At 38.7% G+C, this 20574-nt stretch overlaps 1 protein-coding gene across 1 annotated transcript in view; it reads right to left on the bottom strand.

Moving 5' to 3' along the window:
• The window catches only part of LOC127421292 (raftlin-like), a 37272-nt gene that overhangs the window by 2944 nt on the left and 13754 nt on the right, over positions 1-20574 (bottom strand). Inside the window, exons 3-5 of the mRNA XM_051664197.1 lie at positions 5854-6037; positions 2450-2561; positions 564-1134 (exon numbers count right to left, since the gene is read on the bottom strand). Of these exons, the coding sequence (XP_051520157.1) occupies positions 564-1134; positions 2450-2561; positions 5854-6037 (867 nt within the window). The remainder of the gene's footprint in view (positions 1-563; positions 1135-2449; positions 2562-5853; positions 6038-20574) is intronic.

Here is a 20574-nt window from a genome sequence, read left to right as displayed (position 1 = left end):
GACATATTTGGAAAGCTGTTCTGAAAACTATTTTTATTCTTGCAATTCCGTTCAGTGGTGTTAGTGGCGCAGAAATTACACGCTTCACGTTTTTGTGAAGTTTGTATCTTTTTCAAAATACAAAAACAATATTTTTGAGCCTGTGGATGTAAAACCTTGTTTATTGTTTTTGTCAATATTCCACTACGGTGTAAATGGTCCCTACAGTTACATTTGTGTCTTCAGCAAAATAACTATATATTGTATAAAAATAATAAAATCAAATGATGAACATAACAAATTGAGACAAAATTTAGGGCTAGATGTCATGATGTATCACATCACTATTATAATTAATTATACAAATAAAATTAAATACATTTATCAATCATTAAGTAAATCTTTGGCAAACAAATATTTACACCCCATGAATATTAAATTGCATATCTCAAACCTGATTCACAATATTTGATACAATTATCTATACATACTGTAACTTGATATGAACTGTCATAACCAAAATCTAAATACACCTTTTGTATTTGTTTAAAATTACTAACCCTAATTCTCTGTATTTAACTTACGATTCAACATCTGTGTGTTTCCAACACGCTTGCTGGGTTTGTCTTGACTTCTGACCTGCTCTCTGTGGTCTGGTTTCTGTTTTTCTGCCAAATCACAGCTGGGAAGAACAGACAGGATTCTGGCACTCTGGGTCTTATATGGCTCTGATGTGCAAGAGGTTAATGTAGACTCATAGGATTGCCCTTTGGTACATTCATGTTCTTCATTTAGGTATTGATAACCTGGACACTGATGGTTAACCGTGAAGGGATTTTGATGATTCCAACACTGGCTGCTCTCTTTGCTTTGGTTCATTAAGTCTTCGTAAGGCTGGCTCTGGTTTTGTAAATCTGGATCAAGGTTTGAAACATTCTGGTTTTGATGATCTCCATTTGCACTGTCTTTAACATGTTGGCTCTTCTCACTAGCTGGGCTGAGAGTTGGAGGCCTGCTGTTATGATGCACAGAACAAGGGCTGGAATGAATGGAGGAAAGCTCCTCTGGTTCATAGTGTCCAAGGAAATATGGACCACCACCAGGCTGGTGCAAAAACCCCACAAACAGATCACCCTGATCAGCCAAGTCCTGCACCTGCACAAGTCCCCCAAGAACAGGCAGGACCAATGGAAAGAGTGGAAAATACATAGATAACATCACGATACCCAGTTATAACAACCTTTAAAGGGACAGTATAACCAAAAATAAAAATTCAGTCATTTACTTGCCCTCATGGTGTTCCAAACCTATGATTTTCTTTCTTCCATGGAACACAAAAAGAGGCGTTAAGCAGAATGACAGCCTCAGTCATCTTTCACTTTCACATATAGAGACTAACATGCAGCCTAACATCTCCTTTTATGTTTCACTGGGTTTGGAACAACATGAAGGTGAGTAAACAATGACAGAATTTTCATTTTGGGTGTACAATCAAAGTTCATAATCAAAGTTAAGGGATTTGAATGTAGTATAAATCCTAAAAGATGCTTTAAAAATTAGCTTTGTGAAGCTGACAAAAATGCTAATGAAACCATATTTTCCAATCATTATACTGTCATGACACACACACATACAGTATACATCTAAATCATCAGCAAATGTCACACACCTCAACATATCCACACACATTCATGCTCAGTCAAAGACTGCTCATCTTCAGATAAACACAAATTCGGAAAAGGAGAGGGGGTGACGACTAAGAGCTCACCCGATGAATGCAGGGTGTCAATGTCTATAGAGCGGCCTGTCAGCTTATGTTTTCTGTTTGCAGCTGTATTGTTAGATCAAGATAGAGCCTGGTTTGAGTGGGTTTTCCAGAGCAGTGTTTAATAAAGTGATGACATTTAGTGTGCCACTTAGTTTCACACTATTTTTCCCTCCCCTTTTCTCCCCAATTTGGAATGCCCAATTCCCAATATGCTCCAAGTCCTCGTGGTGGCCTAGTGACTTGCCTCAATCTGGGTGGTGGAGGACGAATCTCAGTTGCCTCTGCGTCTGAGACCGTCAGTCCGCGCATCTCATCACGTGGCTTGTTGAGCGTGTTACCACGGAGACATAGCGTGTGTGGAGGCTTCATGCTATTCTCCACGGCATCCACGCACAACTCGCCACGTGCCCCACCGAGAGCGAGAACCACATTATAGCGACCACGAGGAGGTTACCCCATGTGGCACTATCCTCCCTAGCAACTGGGCCAATTTGGTTGCTTAGGAGACCAGGCTGAGTCACTCAGCATGCCCTGGATTCGAACTCGCGACTCCAGGTGTGGTAGTCAGCGTCTTTACTCGCTGAGCTACCCAGGCCCCACTTAGTTTCACACTTAAGTTTAATGTGTCTAGAAGACAACACAAGATGAAAATTTATTAGTGCTCTTTGATGAATGTTGTAGCATTTTCAAAAAAGGTCTGACCTTTTTCACATAGCCCTGAATAACATCTGGATCAGGTTCCTGGGGACCTAGGTAGCACACGTCAGTAGCAAGATGAGGTCCCACCCATTTCAGCAGATCACTGTCGGAACCACTTAAAAAAAAAAGAAAAAAAAAGGACATCATTCAAGCTATACTCCTTTGGTATATTAAGTTTTAAAATATGTTGTATGTCATTAAAAAGTATTAATCAGTCATTGACCGGTGGAGCTAACCCTGATGTTGTTAGTGATATGTCCTTGACCTGTTAAAATTCACTGCAAACCTATTTTTGTGTCAAGAGTCAGGACACCACAACTCCAGACAAAAATATATGACTGTTTATAATGTAGCTATCAGGCTAATGACTTTTTAATTAAATCGGATTCCATGCAATCTAATAAAAAAACTGTAGAGATCAGCGCAGATGCACACAGAGAGGGAAAAGAAATACTGTATATTAAGTGTGAGTATGGCTATGTTCAGAATAGCATACTACTCTTACTACTGCATTATACTGTATAGTATATGCATGCTGAGCATAGTTTGCAAACTATCTGTTATAAAAATCAGTTTTACTTGACCTTTCATTTCCAATGATTTATCCCACAATTTTAAATGTCTCTTTCTTGACTTATTTAATCGGATTGCTTGACTTTTTAAAAACATTTATCCAATTGTAATCGGCAGACAATAAACTTTTTTTTCAAAAGTTTTGATTAAAAAACAAATAAACAAGGAAAAAAACAACAACTATATACTGTTTATATATATATATATATATATATATATATATATATATATATATATATACACACACACACGCACGCACGCACGCACGCACGCACGCACACACGCACGCGCACGCACACGCACACGCGCGGCTCTTATGGAAAGAAATTGGTACTTTTATTCACCAAAGTGGCATTCAACTGATCACAATGTATAGTCAACACATGAATAACTATTACTATTTGGAATTTTTTTTCAGAACTTTTCATCAAAAAATCCTCCACGTGCAGCAATGACAGCTTTGCAGATCCTTGGCATTCTAGCTATCACTTTGTCCAGATACTCAGGTGACATTTCACCCCACACTTCCTGTAGGACTTGCCATAGATGTGGCTGTCTTGTCGGGCACGTCTCACACACCTTACAGTCTAGCTGATCCCACAAAAGCTCAATGTGGTTAAGATCCATAACACTCTTTTCCAATTATCTGTTGTCCAATGTCTGTGTTTCTTTGCCCACTCTAACCTTTTCTTTTTGTTTTTCTGTTTCAAAAGTGGCTTTTTCTTTGCAGTTCTTCCCATAAGGCCTGCACCCCTGAGTCTTCTCTTTACTGTTGTACATGAAACTGGTGTTGAGCGGGTAGAATTCAATGAAGCTGTCAGCTGAGGACATGAGGCATCTATTTCTCAAACTAGAGACTCTGATGTACTTATCCTCTTGTTTAGTTGTACATCTGGCCTTCCACATCTCTTTCTGTCCTTGTTAGAGCCAGTTGTCCTTTGTCTTTGAAGACTGTAGCGTATACCTTTGTATGAAATCTTCAGTTTTTTGGCAATTTCAAGCATTGTGTAGCCTTCATTCCTCAAAACAATGATTGACTGACGAGTTTCTAGAGAAAGCTGTTTCTTTGACCTAATATTGACCTTAAGACATGCCAGTCTATTGCATACTGTGGCAACTCAAAAACAAACACAAAGACAAAGTTAAGCTTCATTTAATGAACCAAATAGCTTTCAGCTGTGTTTGATGTAATAGCAAGTGATTTTCTAGTACCAAATTAGCAATTTAGCATGAGTACTCAAGGATAAGGTGTTGGAGTGATGGCTGCTGGAAATGGGGCCTGTCTAGATTTGATAAAAATGGCTTTTTTCAAATAGTGACGGTGCTGGTTTTTACATCAGTAATGTCCTGACTATACTTTGTGATCAGTTGAATGCCACTTTGGTGAATTAAAGTACCAATTTCCTTCTGAAACATTATTCCAAACTTTTGGCTGCCAGTGTATGTGCATATATATATATATATATATATATATATATATATATAAATATAGATAGATAGATACTGTATATATACACACACCGAGTATTTTATTAGAACACCTGCACACCTGCTTATTCATGAGATTATCTGATGACTCAAAGACATTGTAGATATTACAGTTTTATCTTCTGTTAATGTCTGATCTTCTGTAAAGCTGCTTTGAAACGATGTGTGTTGTGAAAGATGTTATACAAATAAAAATGACTAATCAGCCAATCGTGTGGCAGCAGTGCAATGCAAAATCATGCAGATATGGTTCAGGAGCTTCTGTTAACGTTCACATCAACCATCAGAATGAGGAAAAAATGTGATCTCAGTGATTTGGACCGTGGCATGATTGTTGGTGACAGGTGGACTGGTTTGAGTATTTCTGTAACTGCTGATCTCCTGAGATTTTCAGGCACAACAGTCTCTAGAATTTACTCAGAATGGTGCCAAAAGCAAAAAACATCCAGTGAGCGGCAGTTCTGCTGACAGAAATGCCTTGTTGATAAGAGAGGACAATGGAGAATGGCCAGACTGGTTGGAGCTGACAGAAAGGCTACACTAAGTCAGATAACCCCTCCGTGCAATTGTAGTGAGCAGAACAGCATCTCAGAATGCACAACATGGCGAACGTTGAGGCAGATGGGCTAAAATGGTAGACGTCGGGTTCCACTTCTGTAAGCCAAGAACAGAAAGCGGAGGCTGCAGTGAGCCTACCATCTGTGTGCCTCAGCAGAAATAGAGATTCATCAGACCAGGCTATGTTTTTCCAGTCTTCAACGGTCCAGTTTTGGTGAGCCTGTGCCCACTGCAACCTCAGTTTTCTGTTCTTGGCTGACAGAAGTGGAACGCAACGTGGTCTTCTGCTGTTGTAGCCCATCCGCCTCAAGGTTCGATGTGTTGTTCATTGAGATGCTATTCTGCTCACTACAATTTTACAGAGGGGTTATCTGAGTCACTGTAGCCTTTGTCAGTTTGAACCAGTCTGGCCATTCCCTGTTGACCTCTCTCATCAACAAGGCATTTCTGTCCGCAGAACTGCCACTCACTGGATGTTTCTGGCACCATTCTGAGTAAACTCTAGAGACTTTTGTGTGAAAATCCCAGGAGATCAGCAGTTACAGAAATACTCAAACCAGCCAATCATGCCATGGTCGAAATCATTATCACATTTTTTCCCCATTGTGATGGTTGATGTGAATATTTACTGAAGCTCCTAATCGGTATCTACATGATTTTATGAATTGCAATGCTGCCACGATTGGCTGATTAGATAATTGCATGAATAAGTAGGTGTACAGGTGTACCTATATATAGTATATCCTGTACAGTGTGAAGTATGCAAATCCTTCATTTTGTGTGTATACCTGCGTGTTTCTCTAATGAGGACAGCTCGATGTAACTGCTTCTGTAGGTTAGCACTAGCAGGTCCACTAGAGTGAAGAAAAGGATGGACAGCAGCCAGAACGAATCCCTTCTGATACAACTCACACACCTGCATAGAAAGCTCTCTCACTGATGACAGACACAGTAATGAAGACACTGCCACCTCTGAACAGAGAGAGAAAGAGAGGACAGAAATAATGTAACAACATGAGTGACTATATTTTCTATTCTTTGATCCATTGTTCAATAGGTCATCATAATTTGAAATATTAACAATAATAATCCTCAGATTTGCATTTGTATGGCTGTAATAATCAGATCCTTATGTCTGTGCTTTTATGCCCCCATTTGTGCTTAAGCTTCTACAGTATATTCAACCTCCAACATGAGGAAATAGGGAGATGAGAAGATAGGTGTGAATCATTTCATTCACAGTCAACTCTGCCAAATAATGTGTTAACTTGGTGACTTTGACACTTTTGTGCATGGTCACTGACACAAACACACTTTTTTCTTTACAAGCAAAGTTCTACTGGATTCTGCAATTCAAGTTAATTTTCAGGGATCATTACTCATAGCTACTTTTATGTCCCCTAGGGGTAGGATGCAACAAAATTAAAGAGAGGTGTGCTTCCCACACAAGCGTCAGACCAAAACCCCAAAACGACAAGATCATAGATCCAATATTAATTTTTATTGGAAGAAGATATTTTTCAAAGATGTAAATTAAGCAGCAGGCATTTGGCTTCAGGGCAACCCCTGGCCCCAAATAATAAACAAAATAATCTAGAAAGAAAGAGAAAATAACTAACCTGAAAGAAGGAAATGAAAATGCAATTAAACTAACCTGATTTAACTACTGTAACAAAACAGGACGAACAAGGTCAAATAAACAGGGCAGTCACCCCTACAGACCTAACTTCTTAAAACACAGAGTCAACACTATTGTTGAAGAGCACAAATGCAAAGAACCAATCTCAAACTGAAGGTGTTGGTCTGGCGGCTTGTGGGGAGTGTGGAGGAGTGCGACTGGCCCAAAGTCACTGCAGCTTGCATGTAAACGCCAGCACAGAGATGTTATTAGCAGTGCAATTAGGAACAGCTAATCACCATCACATAGTTGGAACAAAGAAATGGCAAATCAGCCGCACCTGAGAGACACACAGAGCACAATTGAAACACTCACACAAACAGAGAAAGAGCATAAGCACAACAGCAATAATGCACAAAACAAACACTGGACATAACAACTACTAATAAAGGGCAGGAGTGAGTTATAATCTGCATATTACTCGTTCAGTGATTTGATATTTTGTCATCCAATGCAATAACAAGTGTGGCTTAAGTGTCCAAATATTTTTTGTAGTCACTATATAAAAGCACCACAGATACTTTTCCATCTAATCCAAATATCTGCAAATCTTCACACATCTTAAATCATGGGCAATCACAAACTGGAACATATTGTTTGGGTTTGTATTCAAGTTGTTGTTGTCATTAAGTGTGATCAGTTAATAACCAAATAACCCACTTCATGATTTTGAAAAAGTGCAGAATTTTATTTTTTTATTTTTTTTATTTTTAACAAAGTAATCTGGTGATATGGCTTAGAATTAGCTTAACTTATTTGTCAGGGATCATTACTCAGATCAATATTAAGGGCAGGAATTGACATACTGCTTGACTGCAATTATCTTTCAGTGGTGTGAGAAGCTTGTTTAAACAAAACTGTGATAATCTGTACACGCTTTGACTCTGAGGGGGGGCTTATTTGTGTTTCCACAGTCCTATTAACAGAGTGAATAACTGCAAAGGATGATTAACTTGATGCTCTAGAAAACTGTCAAGAAAATGTAGTCCTGATCATATATAACCCCAAATCAATAATAAATAAATTATATGTACAATGTTAGGGCTGTCATTTTAAAAATTTAAATATTTTTACAATAATTTAATCTATATATATATATATATATATATATATATATATATATATTATAAATTATTTTTATTTGGGGGCCTTTCTCTGCAAATATTGATGTGATTAATTAAACTGCATCTCATGTTTCATTAGATTATAACAATTCAATTGACAGCTATATATATATATATATATATATATATATATATATATATATATATATATATATATATATATATATATATACACAGGTGCATCTCAATAAATTAGAATGTCGTGGAAGTTCATTTATTTCAGTAATTCAACTCAAATTGTGAAACTCGTGTATTAAATAAATTCAGTGCACACAGACTGAAGTAGTTTTAGTCTTTGGTTCTTTTAATTGTGATGATTTTGTCTCACATTTAACAAAAACCCACCAATTCACTATCTCAAAAAATTAGAATATAGTGACATGCCAATCAGCTAATCAACTCAAAACACCTGCAAAGGTTTCCTGAGCCTTCAAAATGGTCTCTCAGTTTGGTTCACTAGGCTACACAATCATGGGGAAGACTGCTGATCTGACAGTTGTCCAGAAGACAATCATTAACACCCTTCACAAGGAGGGTAAGCCACAAACATTCATTGCCAAAGAAGCTGGCTGTTCACAGAGTGCTGTATCCAAGCATGTTAACAGAAAGTTGAGTGGAAGGAAAAAGTGTGGAAGAAAAAGATGCACAACCAACCGAGAGAACCGCAGCCTTATGATTGTCAAGCAAAATCGATTCAAGAATTTGGGTGAACTTCACAAGGAATGGACTGAGGCTGGGGTCAAGGCATCAAGAGCCACCACACACAGACGTGTCAAGGAATTTGGCTACAGTTGTCGTATTCCTCTTGTTAAGCCACTCCTGAACCACAGACAATGTCAGAGGCATCTTACCTGGGCTAAGGAGAAGAACAACTGGACTGTTGCCCAGTGGTCCAAAGTCCTCTTTTCAGATGAGAGCAAGTTTTGTATTTCATTTGGAAACCAAGGTCCTAGAGTCTGGAGGAAGGGTGGAGAAGCTCATAGCCCAAGTTGCTTGAAGTCCAGTGTTAAGTTTCCACAGTCTGTGATGATTTGGGGTGCAATGTCATCTGCTGGTGTTGGTCCATTGTGTTTTTTGAAAACCAAAGTCACTGCACCCGTTTACCAAGAAATTATGGAGCACTTCATGCTTCCTTCTGCTGACCAGCTTTTTAAAGATGCTGATTTCATTTTCCAGCAGGATTTGGCACCTGCCCACACTGCCAAAAGTTGGTTAAATGACCATGGTGTTGGTGTGTTTGACTGGCCAGCAAACTCACCAGACCTGAACTTCAATATTGGTATTGTCAAGAGGAAAATGAGAAACAAGAGACCAAAAAATGCAGATGAGCTGAAAGCCACTGTCAAAGAAACCTGGGCTTCCATACCACCTCAGCAGGGCCACAAACTGATCACCTCCATGCCACGCCGAATTGAGGCAGTAATTAAAGCAAAAAGGAGCCCCTACCAAGTATTGAGTACATATACAGTAAATGAACATACTTTCCAGAAGGCCAACAATTCACTAAAAATGTTTTTTTTATTGGTCTTATGATGTATTCTAATTTTTTGAGATAGTGAATTGGTGGGTTTTTGTTAAATGTGAGCTAAAATCATCACAGTTAAAAGAACCAAAGACTTAAACTACTTCAGTCTGTGTGCATTGAATTTATTTAATACACAAGTTTCACAAATTGAGTTGAATTACTGAAATAAATGAACTTTTCCACGACATTCTAATTTATTGAGATGCACCTGTATATATATATATATATATATATATATATATATATATATATATATATATATACACACACACACACACACACACGGTTTGGAATAATGTACAGATTTAGCCTTTTTGGAAGGAAATTGGTACATTAATTCACCAAAGTGGCATTCAACTGATCACAAAGTATAGTCAGGACATTACTGATGTAAGAAACAGCACCATCACTATTTGAAAAAAGCCATTTTTGATCAAATCTAGACAGGCCCCATTTCCAGCAGCCATCACTCCAACACCTTATCCTTGAGTACTCATGCTAAATTGCTAATTTTGTACTAGAAAATCACTTGCCATTATATCAAACACAGCTGAAAGCTATTTGGTTCGTTAAATGAAGCTTAACATTGTCTTTGTGTTTGTTTTTGAGTTGTCAAGTATGCAATAGACTGACATGTCTTAAGCTCAATATTAGGTCAAAAATGGCAAAAAAGAAACAGCTTTCTCTAGAAACTCAGTCAATCATTGTTTTGAGGAATGAAGGCTATACAATGCTTGAAATTGCCAAAAAACTGAAGATTTCATACAAAGGTGTACACTACAGTCTTCAAAGACAAAGGACAACTGACTCTAACAAGGACAGAAAGAGATGTGGAAGGACAGATGTACAACTAAACAAGAGGATAAGTACATCAGAGTCTCTAGTTTGAGAAATAGATGCCTCACATGTCCTCAGCTGACAGCGTCATTGAATTCTACCCTCTCAACACCAGTTTCATGTACAAGAGTAAAGAGAAGACTCAGGGGTGCAGGCCTTATGGGAAGAATTGCAAAGAAAAAGCCACTTTTGAAACAGAAAAACAAAAAGAAAAGGTTAGAGTGGGCAAAGAAACACATACATTGGACAACAAATAATTGGAAAAGAGTGTTATGGATCTTAACCCCATTGAGCTTTTGTGGGATCAGCTAGACTGTAAGGTGTGTGAGAAGTGCCCGACAAGACAGCCACATCTATGGCAAGTCCTACAGGAAGTGTGGGGTGAAATGTCACCTGAATATCTGGACAAACTGACAGCTAGAATGCCAAGGATCTGCAAAGCTGTCATTGCTGCACGTGGAGGATTTTTTGATGAGAACACTTTGAAGTAGTTTAAGAATTTTTTTTTTTAATTGTAATAGTAATTTTTCACATTATTAATGTCCTGACTATACATTGTGATCAGTTGAATGCCACTTCGGTGAATAAAAGTACCAATTTCTTTCCATAAGAGCAAAATCTGTACATTATTCCAAACTTTTGGCTTCCAGTGTGTATAATATATATATCTATATATACACACACACTATATTGCCAAAAGTATTCGCTCACCCATCCAAATAATTGAATTCAGGTGTTCCAATCACTTCCATGGCAGGTGTATAAAGTGAAGCACCTAGGCATGCAGACTGCTTCTACAAACATTTGTGAAAGAATGGGCCGCTCTCAGGAGCTCAGTGAATTCCAGCGTGGTACTGTGATAGGATGCCACCTGTGCAACAAGTCCAGTCGTGAAATTTCCTCGCTACTAAATATTCCACAGTCAACTGTCAGTGGTATTATAACAAAGTGGAAGCGATTGGGAATGACAGCAACTCAGCCAAGAAGTGGTAGGCCACGTAAAATGACAGAGCGGGGTCAGCGGATGCTGAGGCGCATAGTACGCAGAGGTCGCCAACTTTCTGCAGAGTCAATCGCTACAGACCTCCAAAGTTCATGTGGCCTTCAGATTAGCTCAAGAACAGTGCGTAGAGAGCTTCATGGAATGGGTTTCCATGGCCGAGCGGCTGCATCCAAGCCATACATCACCAAGTGCAATGCAAAGCGTCGGATGCAGTGGTGTAAAGCACGCCGCCACTGGACTCTAGAGCAGTGGAGACGCGTTCTCTGGAGTGAGGAATCACGCTTCTCCATCTGGCAATCTGATGGACAAGTCTGGGTTTGGCGGTTGCCAGGAGAACGGTACTTGTCTGACTGCATTTTGCCAACTGTGAAGTTTGGTGGAGGGGGGATTATGGTGTTGGGTTGTTTTTCAGGAGCTGCGCTTGGCCCCTTAGTTCCAGTGAAAGGAACTCTGAATGCTTCAGCATACCAAGAGATTTTGGACAATTCCATGCTCCCAACTTTGTGGGAACAGTTTGGGGATGGCTCCTTCCTGTTCCAACATGACTGCGCACCAGTGCACAAAGCAAGGTCCATAAAGACATGGATGAACGAGTTTGGTGTGGAAGAACTTGACTGGCCTCCTGACCTCAACCCGATAGAGCACCTTTGGGAGGAATTAGAGCGAAGACTGCAAGCCAGGCCTTCTCGTCCAACATCAGTGTCTGACCTCACAAATGCGCTTCTGGAAGAATGGTCAAAAATTCCCATAAACACACTCCTAAACCTTGTGGAAAGCCTTCCCAGAAGATTTGAAGCTGTTATAGCTGCAAAGGGTGGGCCGACGTCATATTAAACCCTATAGATTAAGAATGGGATGTCACTTAAGTTCATATGCGTCTAAAGGCAGATGAGCGAATACTTTTGGCAATATAGTGTATATATATATATACACACATTGTATACAGTGTATATATATATATATATATATGCAAATATATATATTCAGAACACACAGTATGTTTTACAACACAATTCCCATTATCGTAACACATCTGGACATTTCACGTTTACCATTCCCATTGTTTTCAAAGATGATTCTTATTACTGTAACAGTAAATTTTTTTATTGTATAATGATTTAAATTAAAATCAGTGAAAATGAAAGGCAGTTCCAAGAGAAAACTAGGAAGAGAATACTACTTCATTTCAATCTAAATAATTAATTTTTCACATTGTAGTAATGAGAATATCATGATGACCATCTTTTTTGAAAATTGGGTAAAATGTGCATGACTGACATGAAAATAATGTCACAATGTAAAAAATCTTAATGCCCTAAAAAGGCTTCTATATGCAAAATATAATTTCTTATTAGTTTAATTTTGGAATTACAGAAGACCAGGACATTTTCATATGGGAAACATCTATTAGGTAAAGTGTGCATATGTTGGATTTCTGTGACATGTGAATTTAACTTTGTGGATGCATCTCTTATGACAAACCAAGTTATTATAGTTTTGAATTTAGTTTTAATCTCTAGTTTATTTTCATTTTGTCCATTTAATTCAGTTTAGTTTTCATTGATTTGACCTCTATAACGATTAAAGTTTTCTCAGCATTTTTCAGTGAAGTTTTAGTCTATGTACTTTTTATAGTTTTAGTATTATACAGTTGCAATCAAAATTATTCAACCCCCCTGACCAGCAATACATTCTGGTGATGAACACATCAACTAAAATCTCAGTAAACAGTCAAAGTAAGTTTTTAAAACACATTTGAGTGATTGAGAACAAAGAGTTTTTAAAATTTTAAAATAAAAAATAACTAATTCTCTCCACAAATGTCATTTAAAAAATATTCAACCCCCAAAGTCAATCATTTGTGGAGTATCCTTTATCCTTAATAACATCAAATAAATGTTTCAGGTATGTGTCCTCAGGCTTCGGACACCTCTCTATTGGAATTTTTACACATTTCTCATGAGCAAAAGCTTCCAGCTCATTGACATTCTTTGGTTTCTGTGCTGCCACTGCTTCCTTGATATCCCAACAAAGGTTTGCAATGGGATTTTAATGATGGACTGAAAGGGCCATTTAAGGACATTCCACGACCTATCCCTGAACCAAATTTTGGACAACTTGGATGCATCTTCGATGTTGTCTAGCTGGAAAGTCCAGTGATCACCGAGCTTCAATTTACACACTGAAGGCATCACATTTTTGCCAAAATGGCTTGATACATGAAAGAATCCATGGCATCAGTCACATAGTCAGGATAGCCATTTCCTGCTGCTGCAAAGCACCCCCATAACAGGACTGACCCACCTCCATGCTTGACTGTGGGGATGGTGTCGTTCTTGTCATCACCTTGCCTTTCTTACTCCTGACGTACTGCTGACCCATGGGTCTAAAACTCATTTTCAGTTTAGTGTCATACGTCTATAAAACCTTACTTTCTTGGGTGGGTGGGGGGGGGGGGGGGGGTTGAATAATTTCGATTGCAACTGTAGGGCTGCCAAAGTATTTGTTAATTGATGTAGTTTAAATATGTGTATGCCTGTAAATTTCTCTCTAATGGAACTTTTGTTTAATAATGATGGCTTGTAATAGTTTAATTTATAAAAACATGTTTTAAAAACTCAAATTAATTTGTGGCCATTTTTTCAGTTAGATTTGAATGCAAATAAATTTTAGTTTAGTTTCAGTTTTTCCCAATTATTATTTTTTGTTTTAGTTTCTGTTAGTGAGAGTAACACTGACACACACATACACACAAAAAAAACTAACAAATAACAAAGTCTGTTTGCAATAATTAGGTAGTGGCGAAACTGCGGAAGTGTCTTTGACTTTACAATGTCTATTAACCACGAGAACGGCCTAAGGCAAAAGACACACTACTTTAGCTATGCATGAAAGACGAGGATTTCTCTCCTGCCAAAAGGCCAAATATATGGTAAACTGTCCCTATATTTACCACAGGGAAATGCCACCATTATAAAGCAGAATTTAACCAGTCGGATGTTTAGCATTTGGGTAAACAGTCATTTTCAGGCAACAAGCCCCACCTAAAGAATGCAGGCCTCTAAACTAATAATCCCCAGTCTAAGGTTTAAAATGAGAAGCAGAAACTTAGTTCAGTTAAATGTCACCAGTTCAGAAATGTGTTTATAACACATTTCCCTCTAGATTATGAATCTATCCATTCATCCATCTACCAGACTATGCAGCATCTAAAGTGGCAACAAAAAGTCCTTGGTCACTGAAGCCACAAAAAAAACAACAAAAAAAAAAAAAGTATGTAATTGCAGTGGATTATAAATAATAAATAGAAATAGACATACTGTAGATAGATCTAGATAGACAGACAGACAGATAGATAGAAAGGTAAATCTAAAAAAGAAAAGTGATAAGTTCTAGTTACTTTAAAAGGACATGTATCAATTACAGACAATTTGATATTTTGTATCAAATAGATTTCTAAGTCTGGATTAGTATCCAAATACTTTTGGGGGCCAATGTATCTAGTCGCTATGCCCTCAAACACTTTTCCATTTAATCCAAAAATCCTTACACATCTAAAACAATGAGACAGTCACAACATATTGTGTGGATTTGTACCCAAGCTGTTAATCACCAAGTGTGATCAGTATAGTGCTAAAAATCCAAACAACCCACTTTTTCTCGTTTTATGCCTCAAACCAACAAGCAAAATGACAGTTATGATTATAAAAACTTAAATTCACCATTTCAAATACACATGCTTTAAGAAGTGCATGATATTTTTAAAGTTGTTACATTTTTAATGGCATTGCATCTCAGTTTGATTGAATAAAACCTCTAAATGATTCTTTGAACTTAGATAGTAGCAAATCTATAACACTCCAATAGAGATAGACATCACAGCTTCTGCTGTGCTGACCTATTGAAACAGCGGTTCTCTAAATATTGATATGCCATAAATATTAAAGTGAGTGTTTATGATTCCTAAGTATGAGGGATTCTTGTTGCTTATGACTGTGATGTGGGGTCCTTGGGGGTCTTTGCTTATTTTATTTAGTAATAACCCGACATGGTGTGGAATTGTATTATTTATGGAGATCAAATTTAATTTAAAACAAGATTTTAGCCATAAATCCGGTTCAATCTTTTTCACAAGCACACACTCAAACACACATACGCACATGCATAAATCCCAGATCTTAGGAATGAGCCCTCCCACCTCCAAGATCAGATAATCCTTAAAGGATACCTGCCATTCTCTCTCTCTCTGTCTGGTCCGTTTTTGTATTCCTCCCCATTTTTTTATTTTTTATTTTGTCCGTCAAACATTCACACTCTTTAAGTCACTTAGGCCTATAATTTTTTTTCAGTATTGATGCCCCAAAACAAACACAAACAAACATATTCAAAAATCTGTGCCTCACCCACATGCTGTCACTGCAGTTTTCAGGGAACCTCTTTTTTGTCTCAGTGTCTGGGTGTCTCTGTAGGCATCAGTGAATTTTACATATAAATGACCTGCCTGCCTGTCTACTGATAAGCACCTAAAACAGAGAGAATGGAGATCTCTGTGTTTGTGTCAGGTTTTGCCAACATTGTGGGGACCAAATTTACCCACAAGGATAGTAAAACCTAAAATTCTCTGCATTGTGAGCCACTGGTCACAAAGTGGTAAATGGCTTAATAAACATCCTTAATAATAATGGCTTAATTAGAATCTCAAAATGCTAAAAGCTTTATGTGAGGATTAGGTTTAGGGGATAGAAAATACCATTAGCCCAGTATAAACAACAGATGTCAATAGTAAGTCCCCACTGGGGTCCTGGGTAGCTCAGTGAGTAAAGACGCTGACTACCACCCCTGGAGTCGCGAGTTTAAATCCAGGGTGTTGAGTGACTCCAGCCAGGCCTCCTAAGCAACCAAATTGGCCCGGTTGCTAGGGAGGGTAGAGTCACATGGGGTAACCTCCTCGTGGTCGCAATATTGTGGTTCGCTCTTGGTGGGGAGCGTCACGGAGAATCTCTACACGCACGCTATGTCTCCGCGGTAACATGCTCAACAAGCCATGTGATAAGATTCGTGGATTGACAGTCTCAGACGTGGAGGCAACTGAGATTCGTCATCCACCACCCGGATTGAGGCGACCCACTATGCCACCACAACGACTTAGAGTGCATTGGGAATTGGGCATTCCAAATTGGGGAGAAAAAGGGGAGAAAATCCAAAAAAAATAAAAATAAATAAAAAGTCCCAACTATGACCCAAAAAAACCCACAAAAAAAAAAAACATGTGAGCAGAGCCTGAATAATTGCTGCTGTCCCAGTTCCAACATATTCGATTTTAATAAATAAATATTTGATTCAGGTCACACTCGCAGGCACACACCTGTACACAAACACACAAATATACACAACTAGGTATGTGGTCACATCTTTGTAATTATGTCCAATAATGGCATATATACCCATATGCTTTCAAGTCATTAAAATAAGCAGGCCTCCCCTCCCCCCTTTCAATCTGTGTCTTACATTCTCTCATCCTGTCTCATATTCTCATCCACTTTCTCTGAATTCAGCAGGATCCATTATTGCGTCTCTCAAAGCACACCAACAAAAGCAGCATTAGTATATTTAGAAACATAAGCCCTCAAAGAATATACACTGTTTGGTTGCTCTCTTGCTCTATTACTCTCTCTCTCTCTCTCTCATCTAATCTCACACTTTTTTCTCTTCACAGTTTGAAGCTTTACACTTTTGTATTTGAAGGTGGGCTTTGTAAATGTTTGTGCATACATATCAATATGTTGCTTTGAATTTTGAAAGCAGCAATAATTTATCATGACATATGCCGTTTTGTATATTTTAAAGACGTTGGAATGAATTTGCAAGATTTCATCTCAACCAAAAACAGACTAAAGGCTTGTGAAAATGTTTGTGTGTGAACATTGGCACCTGCAATGGTACTTCACAATCATAGATACAGTAAAAGCTCTATGCCAAAATCTAGCTGCCTACTGAGGCAGCATTTTAAGACATCATAGGCGCTGTCCTGACACAAAGGCTGCTCCAAAAGGAAAGCATCTTTGGACACAACCACACTTGTTTAAAAGCTCTGTTTTCAGTTTACAGATGTCATATGTTTCAGAAGTATGCCGTAATGAAAAGCATTTTCGGAACGCTCCATTTTCACACATAGTGTGATGAGGCGTTAACAGCGAAATGAAAAGGAATATTCCGGGTTAAATACAAGAGAAGCTCAATCAACAGCATTTGTAGCATAATACTGATTACCCCTTTCCACAAACTGAACAAAAATAAAAACAGTATAAATAACACAAATAAAAAACACTAAGTTTTTCTTAGTCTTATTTAAGTGCAAACAATAAGTGCAACCATAATCAAAGTAGTACTCTCTCAATACTAAAAGTGCAAACAGAGACTGATCAAAAATATTTTCTTCAAGCATGATACAGAGCTAAGAGATGGTTTCAACTACACAGCCCAGCCTCAGATATGGTCATGTTCTCTTTCAAGAATATAAGCATGTCTACATTTTCTGGCAGCAGTTGAGACCTTTGGGCAGTAACTATGTCTCCTGCAGTTGAAAAGACATGCTCACTCTAGCACTTGACTGTGGAAGTTGAGATGCAAAGGCATTTGTCAGCGTTGTCTGGCCTTTCAATGTTTTCTTCACAGGCGCGTTTGATTTTAGTTGAGAGCTGTGGTGGTTCTGTAGGTGTCTTTGCATAGTGCTCGTGTTAGCCGCGGTGTACGGCACTATTTTCTAACAGTGCTTACATATTGTTCGTGTCTTGTCCGTCACTCTGTCGCCGTTTATCGTTTCCACCTGGTACCCAAAATGCTGCCACACAAACGATTTAAAAGTGGAAGCAGCAGGGACATCTTCTATGCTAATTTCACCCTCACACTCCGTCATGCTGATATCGTGAGACAGCTTTTCACCTCGACAAGAAATATCATCATGTTTTAATATCGCGAGATCTCGTGGCACAAGATCTCGTCACACCCCTAAGTTTTCAATAGAAAACATTTTAGTTGTACTGAAATGCGAGTCGTGAATTATGCTGCCTCCTAAGATAGATATTCTTTGGCAAAATTCTAAGAGGCCGTTCACCTCTAATGGGTTTTTACATCCATCTGCACTGTTTTTTATTTGCTTTTCTATGTAAACATGCGTTAGATGGATTTCTTTGATCGATGCCCCGCGTATCGCTGTTTTTCAGCACGTGGATGAATGGCATGTTTTTAAGACGCTGCGCCAAGTTAAAAGAACTTAAAATTTTTAGTCAGCGCCATAGCCTTGTGAGCAAGTGCTCTAACATATGGTGCAGCAGCATCACGGGGACCCAAGTTGGAGTCCTGGCTCTAGGTCCTTTCCTGATTCCCTCTTCTCCCAGTCAATTCCTTTCTCTGGCCCAGTACCAAATGGCACCCTACTCCCATGAAGTCCTCCTCCAAGTCAAGACTTTGGTGACGTAAGCAAGCGCAGACTGAGGCCACGAGGGTGCATTCGTTATAACATGCATTTTGGACAGACTTCAAGACTTCAGCCAGATGATGCATTTTAGAAATTGTTTTTTATATAAATGCAGTTTTCCAAATTATAATTTGATAAGTCATGACATTGATGAATAGGGCAAAGGAAGACACTTAAAACTAACTCTTGAATATTTGTATTTATTAAGGCAGAGGCTATTTGCACTAAGTGTAAATAGCAACAAAAAGCATTTTCTTTGTACTAAGAGCAAATAGCGTTAAATGCTATTTGCACTCTGGTGCAAATAGTAGCAGATATTATTGCATAGCTGTTTAAAAACTAACATGCAGTATAGGGACATCACTGCAGTGTGTTTATTGTGTTTATTTAGAGCAGTGGCATAGCCATGGGTGTGCCAAGGTGTGCAACTGCCACCAAAAGCTTGCACACCTAAATGAAATGGTAGTTTTTTTATGCTTTATAGTATGTAGGGGTGTAAAATGCATCAATATTATGCCAATGATAATAATACCCAATGTGTTACAGAGGCTGTCTAAGATTACATACACACTCTGACAACAGATGCTGGGCATGTGACTGAGGAAACAAGCGCACACTTTAAGAAAGTTTATGCTATTGAGTTCGGATTTATGCCTCATTATTCATGATGGCATGTGTCCATACAAGCAAAATAAGTTCATTGTTGTTCTTTTATTCCCCAATTATGATATATTATGCATATTGTGGAATATTTGGAGGATACGCTTGAAAAGGTAGGCTATACTGTACTGCGTTTTTACTGTTTTATTGGTTCTGTCAATGTTCTTCTGATGATATGTAAATCTATTATGCATAATCAGCGGTCTACCTACCATCTGTTTGCATCATGTCAGACATGGTATTATCCTATCCTTTTGCACACCCAGTTTTCTCTTGGCACACGCAAGGTCTTGTTTCTGGCTACGCCTCTGATTTAGAGTGCCACAGACACAATTTACCAACCCCTAGCCCTAAACCTAACTCAAACGCTAACCTTCCTTTACAAAATTCTTTCAAATCCCCGACCTTCACTGTGACCAAATCACTGCTAGGCATCACTTTTATTTATCATTATAAGTACTACAGGAAATATTAAGAGTGGAGACATGGGAAAAAGTGGAACAAATGCGGGATTCAAACCCTGGTCGTTAGCTTGTAAAAGCACATTCACACCATCGTAAAACTCTGAGCCACTACAGCAGCACCAGAGGTCACTGTCTGTCGTTAACTCATGTGTTTCCAGCAAACTATTGGAGTGCAAATAGTCACGCTGTTCTCCGTTCTCTTAACCCACTAAACGTCTAACTCGTTAAACAGTTATCTCTGCCCCATCGTAAAAAATTCAAAATGCCCGCCTTCATATGACCAGCAGTTGACCCTAAAGAAATCTGTTGTGGCTGTAATGAGCTTGGTCTGAGCAATGGTGGGCGGAGTTAGTGTAAATGGCCTTTGCCAATAAGATGGGCTATTTGCACAGTGTAAACTGACACTCCATTTTATTAAATAATTTCATATTTCATTCTCACTTGATATCGACTCGTCCACCATGATTTTTCCTCCAGCTGGAAACTACAGTCCACTGTAATTGGTCAAGTGGACCAGCAGCAGGGACGGTTGGGCAGTAGTCTGCTGTGGAACTCACACTGATGTGCACTCAACTGAAGGGCACATTGCGGGAGCATTGAAAGGGGGCACTGGTGAGCACCCTTCTGAGCGCTAAAATGTCAAATGTGACACCCTATGGCAGGGATCCCAAACTATGGCCCACAGGCCAAATACGGCTCTCCGAAATCTTTGTCACACGTTTTGACCAGCCCACACTGGAA

This window comes from Myxocyprinus asiaticus, chromosome 30 (genome assembly GCF_019703515.2).
Source record: "Myxocyprinus asiaticus isolate MX2 ecotype Aquarium Trade chromosome 30, UBuf_Myxa_2, whole genome shotgun sequence".
NCBI classification, from domain to species: Eukaryota; Metazoa; Chordata; class Actinopteri; order Cypriniformes; family Catostomidae; genus Myxocyprinus; species Myxocyprinus asiaticus.
This window is presented reverse-complemented; position numbering and strand designations above follow the sequence as displayed.